The sequence below is a fragment of the Apteryx rowi genome, unplaced genomic scaffold, assembly GCF_003343035.1.
Source record: "Apteryx rowi isolate R43461 unplaced genomic scaffold, aptRow1 scaffold_265, whole genome shotgun sequence".
Lineage (NCBI taxonomy): Eukaryota > Metazoa > Chordata > Aves > Apterygiformes > Apterygidae > Apteryx > Apteryx rowi.
In genome coordinates, this window is record NW_020449030.1 from 264848 (window position 1) to 279114 (window position 14267).

The 14267-nt window shown below is 40.4% G+C and overlaps 1 protein-coding gene across 1 annotated transcript in view; it reads right to left on the bottom strand.

The window, feature by feature from the left end:
* ITGA9 (integrin subunit alpha 9) overlaps positions 1-14267 on the bottom strand; it is a 233419-nt gene that overhangs the window by 108368 nt on the left and 110784 nt on the right. The window contains exon 16 of the mRNA XM_026067943.1: positions 1421-1576. Coding sequence (XP_025923728.1) covers positions 1421-1576 — 156 coding nt within the window. The remainder of the gene's footprint in view (positions 1-1420; positions 1577-14267) is intronic.

Consider the following 14267-nt stretch of genomic DNA (forward strand, 5'->3'; position numbering starts at 1 on the left):
TATTCAAGGACCTGCAGACTTCAGCAGAATAACATATCCTTATGAGTAGCAGCAGAAAGAAATATAGTAGATGATGATCAAAGCATCACTTAATATATTGCTGACGATAAACTTCCCAAGGCTAAAAACCATATCTCACAATCCACTGTTAAAACTCTGAAACTCCAGACAGGCTTTTCAGGGTTTAAGAAAAAAAAAAGTTTCATATTCACAAGCAATGCCAGATCATATAAGCATGTTTTGGAAAACAAACTTGACTGGATATGACCCTGAGCAACTTGATCTAACTCCAAAGTTGGCTCTGCTTTGAGCAAGGAACTGGGTCTCCAAAAGTCCCTTGCAAGCTAAATTAGTCTGCGATTCTGACGAACAAGCGCTATGGCAAGCCACAGAACAAAGAAATCTGATTTCCCTACAGAGCTTTGAGCCTTATGGTTGGATGCTCTGCTGCAGCACGACAGGAGGTGGAAGGGCTGCAGGTTCCTTCTTCGGCAAATTGTCCTGCATCTCCAAAGACCAAGCTCAAACTAGAGTCTTTCCCTCAAATGGCCACTAACAGGGTCTCTCCCCTCGACATGACTGCCTGTTTTCATGAACCCTAAAGGAACTTAATACCTTCAAAAGCACTGCCCTGATCACTCCTGTTGAAACCTGCCAAAACTAGACAACATTTTCAAATGATATTAGTGAGGTCAAGACAGACATGCAGCAGGATCACATACATTTCATTTTCTTAGGAAAAAGGTGGCCAGGGTGGGGGGAGGAAGGATCTCTACCCTCTAAATAACAAATATTTTGGAGTCTAGGGAATTCTCTTGCTCTTACCAAAACCAATGACAAAAGGGGTTTTTTTGGACTACCTGGGAGCAAAATAGGACCCCATTAGTATATAGCTGCACCTATGCTTTCCTTTCTCTGAAACAAAAAAATCCTATTGTAGCATGGCCATCAATAATAATAGCAGGAGCAGGTTTCCTCTGCCACATGACAAGACATGAGGAGCCCTCAGAAAAGAGGGCAGTGGGCCGGGCAAGTTTTTCTTAATTCTGTCCCCTAGACACTTTTCCCGCATGCAGAGGGGCAAGTTCCTGTGTCCCCTCCTGCAGCCAACCCTCTAGGACTCTAGGACGAACAAAGCTGTGTCCCCAACTTTCTTTCCAGGATAAGTCTTCCAAGAGCATCACAGAGAACCTCCTACAGAAAGGGAGGAACCAAGACTTTTCTTTTCTCACCCTTTAGCACATTCAGTCTCTCGCTGCCTGGCACAAACAGCTTGAAACAAGCACGTGCCCACACCTTGTGCTGCCTACCAGCCTCCCTCTGAGCTTTGCAATCACTTTATACATCCACTTCTGCTGTCAGTGCAGAATTGGACAGAATCACAGGCCTCCTAGGGGAAATAACATAGTGCAAACCTGACCTGGTTCCTTTGTGCTATCTTCTCTCCTTTCTTCCAGCGGAGAATGGGCTTGAGAGCAGGCAGTTCCTTTTCCTCTTTCCCTCTTTCTATCACATGTTCTCTGAGGCTGTACGCAGCTTCAAATACAATTGGAGATATCACGTCTTTGACTCTTCTCTGTAAAAGAAAATGAACGTAAAATTTACCTGTGACATTCTTGTTTAAGCAGATTTTTACATACATAAGAAGGTCAGCAAGAAGTTATATCACAACACTGCAGACAGGAAGCAGGCTTCTCTATTCCTCTCATTTTTCATGGTGCCAAACAGGAATAAGAACATTATATTAAAATGAGTCAAAAGATCAAAAAAAAAGGCAGCAAAAGATTAGGTATTCTTCTGGGACCCCTCCTGGTTCCACTAAAGTCACTGGAACATTTGTGACAGCTGTAAAACCAAATATTTTTCAATAAAACCAAAACATTTTCTTAAAAGATAAAATAAATTAGGGTGTAGTACCATTAGTGCTGCAAAATTTGGAAGCAAAGAGTAAATCATCTTCATCTGTGGGGCTTCTAAATCCTAAACTTAGACTGAGGTTACCTCAAAGAAAACTCCATGTTGCCCGGGGTTTTTTTTGCAGCATCAATGAAATGAATGAATGGCTAAAGGTACCGATGTGGCTATAAAATAAGGCTAAAAATATACAGTGGGAAGAAAAGTCATCTTCCAGCATGGGCCTGAACCCAAAATTTGTAACTCTCCCTACCATCAGAGCAGTAACGCTTCCAGGAAATACAGCAAGTGTTTCAGTTTCTTTAGTTGCTATATTCTAGGCTTCATTGTAAAAGATCTCCCAGATGTATTAAATTGTGCCACGTTATTCGTTTAATGGGATGAACCTTTATTACTGATTGCCTCTTCTTGTTGTTTGGGCCCCAGCCACAACACTCATACCATTTGCCACAACACATAAAGCCTGAGGCCTGTTTTTTATGAAAGTATAAAATGTTGATTGTGCTCTGCTCTGTCTAGACTTCCAAAATCCAATTTACCAGAAAACAGACATAGCAAACATTCTACCTTTCCATAGGCAAACATTGCCTTTAACTTTTAGCTTCTTAAAACATTTCATGTGAATTCAACACAAATGAAATTGAGGAGGTAAATAAATACCTTAAATAACCATGACAAATCTTCAAATGGGCCAACTCCTCAACTTTGACTTGAAACCTGAATTATTCTTAGTAGTCTTCTCTGAACACAGCCTGCCAAGCACAACAAGTAATTTAGATGTAACACAATTTAAATAGCATCTTCCAGATGTGGAAGAGCTATGTACTAACTGGTCTTCTGATGACCCTGTTTGATCTGTCTCAAGGCAAACATTTGCTCCCTGCTAATCCTTTGACTAGACACAGACATCTCCTGAAACCAGACTAAGGCTAATTCACAAATCATCAGGTGAGACTGGTGAATAATACCAGAGACTAGGTTAGATGATGTTTAACCCTCCTCTACTCTCATGCCTCCAGCCAGCTCCTGACTTCCTTATCCTGTCATCAAACTCTGCCAATTCCCTATATCCAGTGGCAACCTAATGTACCTGAAGTTCAGATTCTGCCTTGTCTGGAGTAGTTGGTACCACCATGTTCTCAGTAACAAATACCAATCAACTCCAGAGACAGCAGCAGTGGTGACGGACAGAAGCTGGACAGCTATACGACCCCATTCCCACCGCCTAAAAAGGATGCTAATCCTCTCAAGGGAAGAAAGCTGAATGACTTCAGGCCCTTCAACAATCCCACCCCCCAAGGGGTAGGGGTTGGACCATACCAAGCTTACAAAATAACAATAGTAAAACTCACAGAAGCTATTAATTCGGCTCTGAAAGAAAATCATGTGTAATAACTTAAATGAGGATTGTATCAGCGTGCGAGAAGACTCCATATATGCAGAAACAAGACTATAAAAACCTATACCATAAAGCAACAGAGAAACACAATAAATCATCAGGCAAATCACCACCTAATCCAATTGTATGCAACCAACTGTGTAAACACTGAGCAATTAAAAGCGTAGGCAGTCGACTAAATTAAAATCCACCTATAGTTTTTCTAGCTCTGTTACTGCAGTATGGCAAGAATAAGTGCTTAATGACTTCTAAGTGTTTTAATATGATCTTGCAAGGTTCAGTCCAATGTCCTTTGAAGTCAAAAGACAAGTTTCCCACTGACTTCAATGAATGTTGGAGTGTGCCCATATTGTTCACTGGTGTCTCTTTCTGCTTTATTTTAGTGCTGAAATTGTGACGTCCAGCAGCTAGATTAATTACATGTGTGGATATTCCCCCACCACAGCCCTGGGGAAATGTATTTCACATACCCACTTGGTTTTAATTAAAGATGAAAGTATGAATGCTACCCAGTTATTAATTTTGCCACATGTTCAATCCCTTCTGCTCACAACCCTACAAACACAGAAAAGCCATTCTGTGGGACTTTTCTTCAGTAAGACAGAGACAAGACAGTTCTGTTTCACAGGCACATCGCAGACTTTCTAGAATATAAGCACATAATGAGATTACAAAATATTTGCCCAAATGCAATTTGGAGAATGATTATTTTAGGTTGGAAATTCACCCAGCTTCTTTCTTGTACAATCTACCAAACCTACTACCTCTAGTGTCTCAGTCATGTACTGATGATACAGCCTACAGATTTAAGTGTTTCTGATACCTAAAAGGGAGCTCAAGGGTTGCAATGGCAGTCGGGTTTGAGGAAAGCACTCAAAAATCCTTCAAATCAAGGAGACTACTTTAGTGGCTTTTTACATCAATTATATGTCCCTAATTAAGTGGATTTTGACAGAAGAAATAAGTTCCACAAGCAGCCTTTACATATATCTACCTTTTTTCACCTTGACACTTCTATACTGCAGAATTGTCTATGCTTCTGCATAATGAAAAAGTATTTCTGGCAAATCATAGCACACAGATAGCATGGCCCCATTAATCGAAAAACATTTGGGAGGACATCAAGCAAGTGAAACATCCAAGGGGTTCATATTATCAACAGAAACAACTGGGTAACAAGGTTCAGTGAGTAGTAATTATAAACAACACACATGCACAGACTACAAGACACTGTAAACTGCTGCAAGTTTTCACTGCGCCTGAATTAGATCAGGGACCGAAAGCTGGATTTCCCACGAGCCATCAGCTATCCTATGCAGTTTTCTTGTTCTCACAAGCAATTTCTCTAAATGATTTTTTTTTTCCTACTTCTGACCAGGTTTCATTCTGGACATAAGAAATTTTTCTGATAAGGCTTTTGTGGAACTCTGTACACTTCAGTCTCGGTAAATTATCCTTCCACCAGCGTAGCTTTCTGTAATGGAAACAGCCTTAGCCTGCTGTATTCCTTAGTCTGGACCTTTTATCTTTTCCTGCAAGGCACGCTGCATGACATCATTCTGATTTGAAGAAAAAGGTGCTTTGGAATGAACAAGTTGGGTGTTTTTCAAGGGTATTACAGGGCGCACCCTCCTTAGTATCTAGCATGCACAAGGTCAATGCAAAGCCAAAGAAATCCAGAGTCCTAAAAGAGCAGTCTTGCTTTTCAGAGCATCTAAGAAAGCAATAAGGTGCTTAAAGAGTTTCAAAAGACACTCTGGTCCTGAAAGCTTAAACGAATAGAGAGCATGCTTACCATTTCCTCTCCCGAAACAATCATCTCAAAAAAATACATATTTTTCAAATGCTGTAGTAGAAGCCGGGCACGGCCATAAATTTCTTCCTTTTTGTTTTCTGGCTTAGTGGGAGAGAAAAAAGCTAGTGAGCCTCTGCTAGATTTACGAGTGCATTTCTGTTTGGCTTTAATACCAAAAGCTCCTAAAAACCTGAAAAGGAGTCACAGAGCACTGGTCAAACATCGGAGCTAAGGTTCTGAACATTATTTCTAATTCCCTCCCTAAGGCAGAGCGTGACCCTGCTAAGAAACCACTTTCCGTGCCTTTCCCAGGCATAGGCTCAGATGCATTGTGATGAGATAAATACAGGCACAGATTGCAAGACACACTGCCTTGTCAGGTGGCCACTGCCTTCTCCAAACTTCGCTTTGGGCTACCAAGAGCATGCCCACACCACAAACTCAGGTAAGTTTGGATGGAACAGGCTAGGGTTTTATTTGAGGGGTGGGATTTACTCTCGCAGTAAGGTAACTCTCATGGTGTGAGTAGCTGCCAGAGGAGCACATCACTAGCTTTCTTTCGGCTCATCACCACAACACAGTGAGGAGACTGTGCGTGAGCCCAATCAATCACCGCATCTAATCCACTTTCTTGTGCAAGGTGAAAGTCTCCAGCACAGGCTCTGGAGAGTGCCAAATTCCATCTTTAATTATGGCCAATGGGCTGAGAAATAAATTGAGATGTAAATAATCCCTTCAATCTACAGCAAGAGTCCGGCAGGAATAAAGGATAAAACGTGACCCTTGTAGAGCAACAAAACATCCGTGAATATGAAGTCATTTTCATTATCACTGAGCAAAGAAATAGATACAACTATCAGCACTACTTCTATGCCTGCCCCTTGCTTCTTCTCCTCACCCATGTCTTTCTGGAGTTTCTCTCCTCTTTCCCTTTGTGAATTTGCTCTGCTCTGTCAGCCCTTTTCTCTACTGGCTTGATCCTGAGGGCATCGACCCCTGTATAATTTCACAGCTTTTACCAAACTCAGTACAGCTTTTGAGTACTTCTGAGAATTAAGCTTTGTTTAGTTTGATGACTAAGAATGAATTCAAGAACCTAGCTTTTAAAACACTCAGCTTGGAACTTTTAGTCTGAACATACTTATTTCAAGTTTTAAACAAGCACTAATAATAGACTATAGGCATTTTTACAAGCTTAAATACACACAAAATAAATTTGACAATCTGAGTTTAATAGATAATGTATTAATGCAGTAAAATGTATAAAGCCATCATGTTAATTGCTTATCCAGCATAACACTTTAATCAGCTCACAGGTCACTACCACCTTAAGTCCTAAACTCAGTGCCTACAGATAAACAATTCCTTGCTCAATGATACCAAAAATGACTTACACCTCCTCTGACCTTCAAAGCCAAAGGCCAGCACTTCCACATTTTATCAAATCAAGTATCAGCTGTAGATTTTAATAAAGGTACATTATTGCTTATAAATCAATGAGACTGCAGTGCATGACTTTAAAATAAATTACCTTCTCCCATCATCTCAGTCTCCCTCCCTAAACTGTGAGTCATTCAGGACAAAAGATTTAAGTGCCATGCAATTCAGTAAAAAGTACCACTGTGACAGATTGACTTAAACTGGAAGACAGATCTGCATCCATTTCAGAGCAATGAATGCATCATCTCATTCCTGTACCTGCAAATGAGTAAGTGGGAACTTAGCTTACATGCCCTTTTCCTTGCAACACACACTGTAGAAAAGTCCAAGTTTTGATCCCTCAGTGGCAAATCCCGGTGTTATGGCCAAATTACTGTTTTCAACCTTCTATTAATCCCTGCACCAGAACAACCACCTCTGCCTGCAAGAGAGCCTTTCTCCAACCTGCATTTACTTTGATAGGGACGTTCTAGGACTTGCAACAATTCATTTCAGATCATTGTAATTCCAGCACTGATATCTCCCACTGCAAGGGCAGACAAAACATGGTTATGCCAAAATCTCTAGAAAAGATCTAGTTTCCATTCCGCACATGAGCTATATTTTTATATATTATTCATTAGGCATTACTTCATTTAAAGGGGGAAAAACCCAACTGCAAACTCTGTTCCAGAGATGAGGCAGAACTCAAAGTCTACTCTGGTTGGCAAAAGCTCATTTGCAAGATTACTGGGAATTTTTTTGTGAAATTAATAGCATATGAAAGCAATCAAAGGCCTAATGTTTCAATAATACATGCTTCTGTTTTCTTTTAAAATCTAGTGACAGCTGCAATTCAACAAGTAGGCAAATCCCCTTTGTTGCTAGACTTCAAACATTACAAGGCTTCTGAAAAATCCCAAAGTTGAGAGCAGCAAATAAGAGCAAAGGATTTGTAGGGTCTCACATACTCCAGCATCATTTAGAGTTACTGTCTGAAAGAAACAGAGTGCTTCCTTTGCCTCTTTTCAAATGCGTTAATCTGGCGCACAACTTTCCATCAGGTCAGCAGGCCCTCTTCTTAAATACTGATAATGGGAAAGACATTGCAGGAAAGAAAAACACAGGTCCTGGCAGACTCTTGTGCTAAATAAACACCAGGCGCCCAGGAGCCCACGTGCTGGCAAGGACACGCCGGGGCAGCGAGGGAAGAGCTGCGAGTCCAACCCCAGCTGGGTACAGTCTCGCTCAACGTTTAAGTAAGCCTGCTCACCACCCTCTGCCAGGCTTCCCACTATCAGCTTGCCGGTGATAAAGGTATTACTCATGTTGACACACAAGAGATTGTGATCAATAGCATAAATATTCCCTATCAAGGGTTACAAAGACTTAGCACTAATATATGACTGATTATCCTTCAACAATGATCAGTGAGAAGAAAAGCCACTAAATGCCATCCAAATGCAACATAATTTATTAGTTTCTTAGCTCAGCCCTTGATTTTACAGCTCAAGACTAAAAAATACATGATGACAGTATGGTTTCAAATAGCCTTTTTTCCCACATTCTATCTATAAATTTGATTGTTAGGTCTTTTATTGGGCCTAACTTTTTAAACTATGTTTTTATCACCCATTCCTTTGCCTCTTTTACAGTTCACTTTTAGTCTTTAATTTATGGGGGGGGGGGGGGGGGGGGAAAGGATTTTATGTCGGGAGAGGAATGTGAACTGTTTCTGTAGATTAAAAAAAAAATAGACTAAAGAAAATTCTCAAGTATCTAAAAACATGTTATTCCTTTCTGAAGAAAACACCACTCAGACATGAAGCTTTGTAGGGTACCAGGGTGGCTATAAGTGATCTCTGCAACATATGACTGCAGTACTGACAGCACTGAGATACGCACAATTAGAAAAGCCTGAGAGCGGAAGAGTATTTGTAAAATGTAGACCTAAACTTAGGTGAAAAAAGAGAATCCAAGAAGGCATAACGGGGTAACAATTTCAATATTTATTTATTTTAATCTCTTTCTGAAAGCATGATATATTTCAGCAGGGAATTAAATGCTGAATTGAGACAATAATTAGATCCAGACTCTTCCTGCACATATGTAACCCTATCATATACTTGTCTTTTCTGCTGGAGTTACCACATTTTATATTCTGCTGATATGAGATTTTATTGAAACCAAGCTTTAAAGAGACTTCCTTAAATAATGTCTTAAAATGCATCAGGCCCAGAAATTGAGTTAATCCAACAACCTGTCTCTCTGTATACAGAATTTCCCTCCAAATCTGATGTATAAACTAAACACACAGGTCTGTCTGGATGCAGCTGTTAGAGGAGAAGGAGTCTAAGATCCTTGACCCCTGGACCACAGGGTATAACACAGGGTATGTTATAAATTCAAGATGTCCATCGTGGTATTGGGGTGTTGGTCAAAATAGCACAGCAATGTTAGCATTCATATACCACATTTTGATTGCTCGGTCTCTCACTTTGACTGTATACATGTATCTAGGGATAAAACCAGCTGTGCACACATGTCATCCAACAAACCTTCAGTGCAAAATCTAACGCACAAGCTGTCCTTGGAGCCAGGGGCTGGTGTCCAGGACTGGCCCTCCCAGCTGATTCCTGAAACTACAGCCCCAGGAGGTCAGGAGTCCTTGCTGCTCGCCTGGATGGTGGCTCAAACTGGAGGTGCGGAACAGGCCTCCAGGTCCCGGCTCCCGGTTAGTGGGTGCTTGTAGGCACCACGTGAACAAATCTCTGCCTGAACTCAACCTGCTTCTCTTACACAGCAGCGTGTAAACTGCTGAGCTGCTACATAAGAGAAAGCAGCCCTCTCTCCTTCTGTCCTCTCCCCAGATGGATTTTTCTTCTCTGTTTTCGAAAGAAAGGGTGAAAGCACCTTTGCAAGAGCATCCCAAGAGGCAATGGACAAGTAACTGAAAGGCTTCTCCCAAAAGCTGTGCAGACAATGCAGAAGCCCCAGGGAGGGCTGGACAATAAGATGTGCTTCTGTGTCTTCAGTGTTTCCCACAGACTATCAGCTTTCCACTAAGTCGCTGGCTCTAAATGCCTGCTCCCTTTTCAGGGGTGCCTATTAATTTGTAAGGGGTGTAGGCACCTAACACAGATTTATGTGGATTGAGACAGGATCCATACCCCTTCTTGGATCTCAGTCCTAGCGCACATTTTGTCTCATGTGCTCGTAAAACACATCTCTCATATCTAGCAGGTCATTTGGAGGTACCATACTATCAGTAGGTCAAATATCTATGGACTGAATGAGATTATCCTGCTGCATTCCCTAGATTTGCAGCTTGAGAAAACCATGGGTTTGTACTGCCAAGCAGATGTCCAGATGTTCCTTTATCTCTAACCCTGATCTCTCAAGTGATCAGGTAGCTGAACATCTCCTAAAAGCTGAGAGAGTGAAGGAGGAAGATGGAAGATCTGGATGGCTATGAAATATCACAATAGCAGCAAAACAGAAATATGTTGATTGATGCTTCATTTTAAGGTACTAGATCTGAATGCCTGACAATACGGTCTTATGATCCCGTGTGTCAAAAAGCCTTTCATCACTTCAGCTTTACTAGAAACACATGTATGGAACAAATGCAAATGTTCTACTTAAGCTCAATGTCATAAATAAAACAGCAAAACAAAAAAAAAAAAAAGCAGCATTTTGTCAGTATTGAAAGCAAGCAGAATCATCCTCAATAAAAGAGGACAGAGAGATGAAAGGTTATCATCAACATTTTACTGACAGTATTTTAGCTCAGTTGAGCAGAGCTGATAGAAATGGTCCTTAGAAGTCCTGCAGAGAAAGCAATACACTATTTAGCCTGCTTGCCTGAATGCATCCAAGAGAGAAAGGTTGAGTGCATAAGAGTAATTTACTTGCAGTGACATACTATTGAGATAAGAACAGTTTACTTAAGAAATCTGGAGGTATTTACACACAAAAATATCAATGCTTCTTTCAATCACAGGAGAAGGGATAGCTCTCATAATAGGCAGCAGGGAGGAGTGTTGGAAAGATACAATCTAAATCTGTTCTTCCACTATTAAATGGAGAAGATAGTGTTTATTAGTATAACCCTCTTGAAAGCAGAATTTAAAATCAATATGGGTAAAAGGAAAACATGTTACAATTGTCTGTTTTGCCACATGAATTTAAAAACCTAAGCAATGCTCTACCATGAAGTCTGCTTGTATGGTTAATATCAGAATTCACACTTTACACCATAGACACCCAGTAGACCAGCTCAGAAAAAAAAAAAAACGTATTTTCCCTGCCTTTGAAGTACACCTTTTATGTAATTTTCTTCTTTCATCCTACGTGGATGATATTACACTCTGCTTAAAAAGGTAAGTCAAGAGTTGGAACTTATGGAAAACTCAATGTCTAGAACCAGAGGAAGAGCAAGAAAAATTATATTTGAAGAATTTAGCAGATCAGAAAACAATTTTCCATTCATGACATTCATGKGTAAAAAGATTGGTTAGTATAAAATACTACTGCAAGCCTAGAGCCAAATTCACTTATGCAAGCCCCCCCTTTCTCAGCATGGAGTCCCATGGTCTTGTGCCAATCCAAATGCCAGCTGCTACTGCACATTTTACAGTTAGTAAAATTACAGTTACTAGTGACAATGCCTAAAGACAGTGGAGGTGAAAAAGAAACAGGGTTGGTAGTAAAAAAATAAATAAATAAAATAAAATGGTAGCTAATAAAAATGAATAGTCCTGGTAACTATTTTGCTGTAGAATGTTTAACAATAAATACACCGCAGTGGGAAATAAAGTGCAATAGGAAGACCCAAAATTGTAGAATCATGGACTAATTTAGGTTGGAAGGGACTTTGGTCATCCGGTCAATTACCTTTGCAAAGCATGACCAATCTGAAGTTAGATCAGGTTGCTCAGGGCCTGGTCCAGTCTGCTTTTGAATATCTCCAAAGACAGATTTCATAATTTCTCTGGCCAACCTGCTCCAGAGTTTGCATATCCTCCTTGTGAAGGATTTTTTCCTTATATCTAATCGGAATTTCACTTGCTGCAGCTTGTGGGCATTGCTTCTTATCCTTCCTCTGCATTCCTCTGAGAAAAGTCTAGCTCTGTCTTCCCTATAACCAGCTATGAAGTAGCTGAAGATGGTAATAAGACCTCCCTGAGCTCTCTCTTCTTTAGGCTAAAAAAGCTCAGCTCCCTCACCCTCTCCTGGTATGCCATGAGCTTCAGGCCTCTGACCATCCTGGTGGCCCTCTACTGGACTTGCTCCAGCATGTTAATGTCTGTCTCCAATTTTGGGCTCCTCAGTATAAGACAACACTCTGCACATGCTCTCAAGGGCTGCACAGAGAGGGGAATAATCGCTTCCCTTGATGAGCTGGCTACGCTCTTGCTAATGCAGCCCCATACATGGTTAGACTTCTTCACTGCAGGGGTACTTCGGTAACTCATCAACTCAGTGTGCATCAGGACAGAACAGAGTACTTCCAGGAGGATAACATGGTGTTATCAGAATCCTAGGGAAATGACCCATTGGTATAGTATAGCATTGAAGAAAAAAAAAACAAAAAAACACACACGCACACTTGTGTCTGACTGACCTTTTCACTGATAGGACCATGCAAAGTTTGTAACCTTAGTTTTTACATGGTATGAAATCAGCTACAGAAGTTTGGTTGTATAGTCTTCATGGTTAGGGTAATTCTCATACTGTTGTCCCTCATGGAGTTAGTATGCATTAATACAAATTCCAAAGCAGAATTGTCTCCAAACCATTTAAAATGTTTCATTTTATATTTCAAACCTGGATTTTGGGCATATCATTACAGGAGACTGTTTTGCATAGCATTGCTCTTTCCGCTTCCTTAATAAAACAAATCCAATATAATCTTTTAATTACAAACTGAATTCTTAAGTTGTTCAAAAATAAAACCCCCTGACATTTTTCATTTTCATCTGGGAAAGTCTTCTCTCAGGAATTCTCGAAGAAATCTACATATTTTTCTAAGCGTTTTCACTCTGACAAAAATAGCGTATCTCATCTAAAAAAGGAAAATAAAAAAGACCCATTCAACCAGCTGTGATGATCAGAACATTCCATGCCAATTAGGTAAGCACAGTTAAGTAAAAGTGATACCAACTTGCCCAGTCACCAATAACGCACATATATGTGTTTACGCATGTGTAAACACGAGTAAGAAAGAACATATTTAATTTCACACTGCATCTTGACATCATTAATAAATTCATGCTTTTAAATGAGACTAAGAAGCAAATGTATTTCAATGTGTTTTTCACAAGTGTGACTATTTAAGCATGTAATACATCCAGAAAGGAAAATCAATGATAGGTAATTAAATGCAATGCTCCAACTGCATGAAAGCATATGACAGGAACATTGTGAAAAATGAAGGAAACTCCTTGTGTTCTCTGGGTGGAATTCTGAATTTAGGACCAGCACTCTGAGCTCTTCATTCCCCTGCATTATGGCTTCAGTATGTACATATGAGCTGTGATATTTGAAAAGGGTTAGGGAACCATATTGTACTAGAAGTAATGAATCTCTAAGGATGACAAATTGCCATTCGTTATTCTGTCACTTAACCTAATTAATCCCATTATTAATTCCCAAGAACTAATATTATTAACCAAATAATACCACGGGGAAGAGTCTGAAGGAAACACCCATTATATAGCACATGCATTATAGATGACGCCAAGGATATTTGGTCAGGCTCCAGGTCTCCTGCACACAGCTAAATCTCAGCACACTGATGACCACCTCAGCATCATCCTGCCTTGGTGTCATCTCCTCCCCCATCACCTTCCTCCTCTTTGCCTGCTCCCCTCTGATTATCTGGACGCTGCTCCCCCAGCAACCTCCTCTCTACAGGCTCCTAGACCATGCTCACAATCAACACTAAACTTAAAAGAAAAAGAAAAAGGAATAGGAATATATTTCAGGAACCTTGGGGTTATTTTAGCACATTTAGGTCTGAAATGATGACCAGTTTGAAATCTTGCCATTCGTTTCAGATTTTTCCCCTTGTTTCACTGAACATCTGCAAAGAGACAGAGCCTCTGATGTTCTCCTGCTCAGCGACCATGTAAACAGATACGGCTGCCTGGGTCGCGGAGATGCCTGGCCTGGGAGGATACTGTATGATGACAAAGGGCAATTGTTTAAAAATGTGGAAGGGAGCAGGATGAATGAGTGTTTCTCAGGGGAAACAAGGAAAAACAAAACTTTCCCTTTGAGTTCCAATGGTTTTAAAAATAAACAAGGCAAACGTTTCCGCAAATAAGTGCTAATAATACAGTCCAACAGATCAAAGCTGAGAGCTTTACTCTGAAGGTGGAAGTACATATGCATGGAATGAAATAAATGATGATTTAAAAATGCAATACTGCTTTCACCATTTTAGCATTTTAAATGAATACAATTAAATGCATAGATTGCCACTTTACAGATCTGCAGCCTGCATTTGGTTACTTTCAATTATTTTATATGTTACCCACTAAGACGGGAATTCTCACCCTAGCAGAAGCACTTCCTCAAAGCCACAGCTCTCACATTCACGAGATGTAACACTTTGGGGGCATCAGAAATTTACAGCCTACATGGAAGACTACACTGGAAAAATATGTGATGAATGTAAACGAATGGCTAGAATATACTACGGAGCAAGGGAAGAGACTCCAGCAGAGCCAGGAA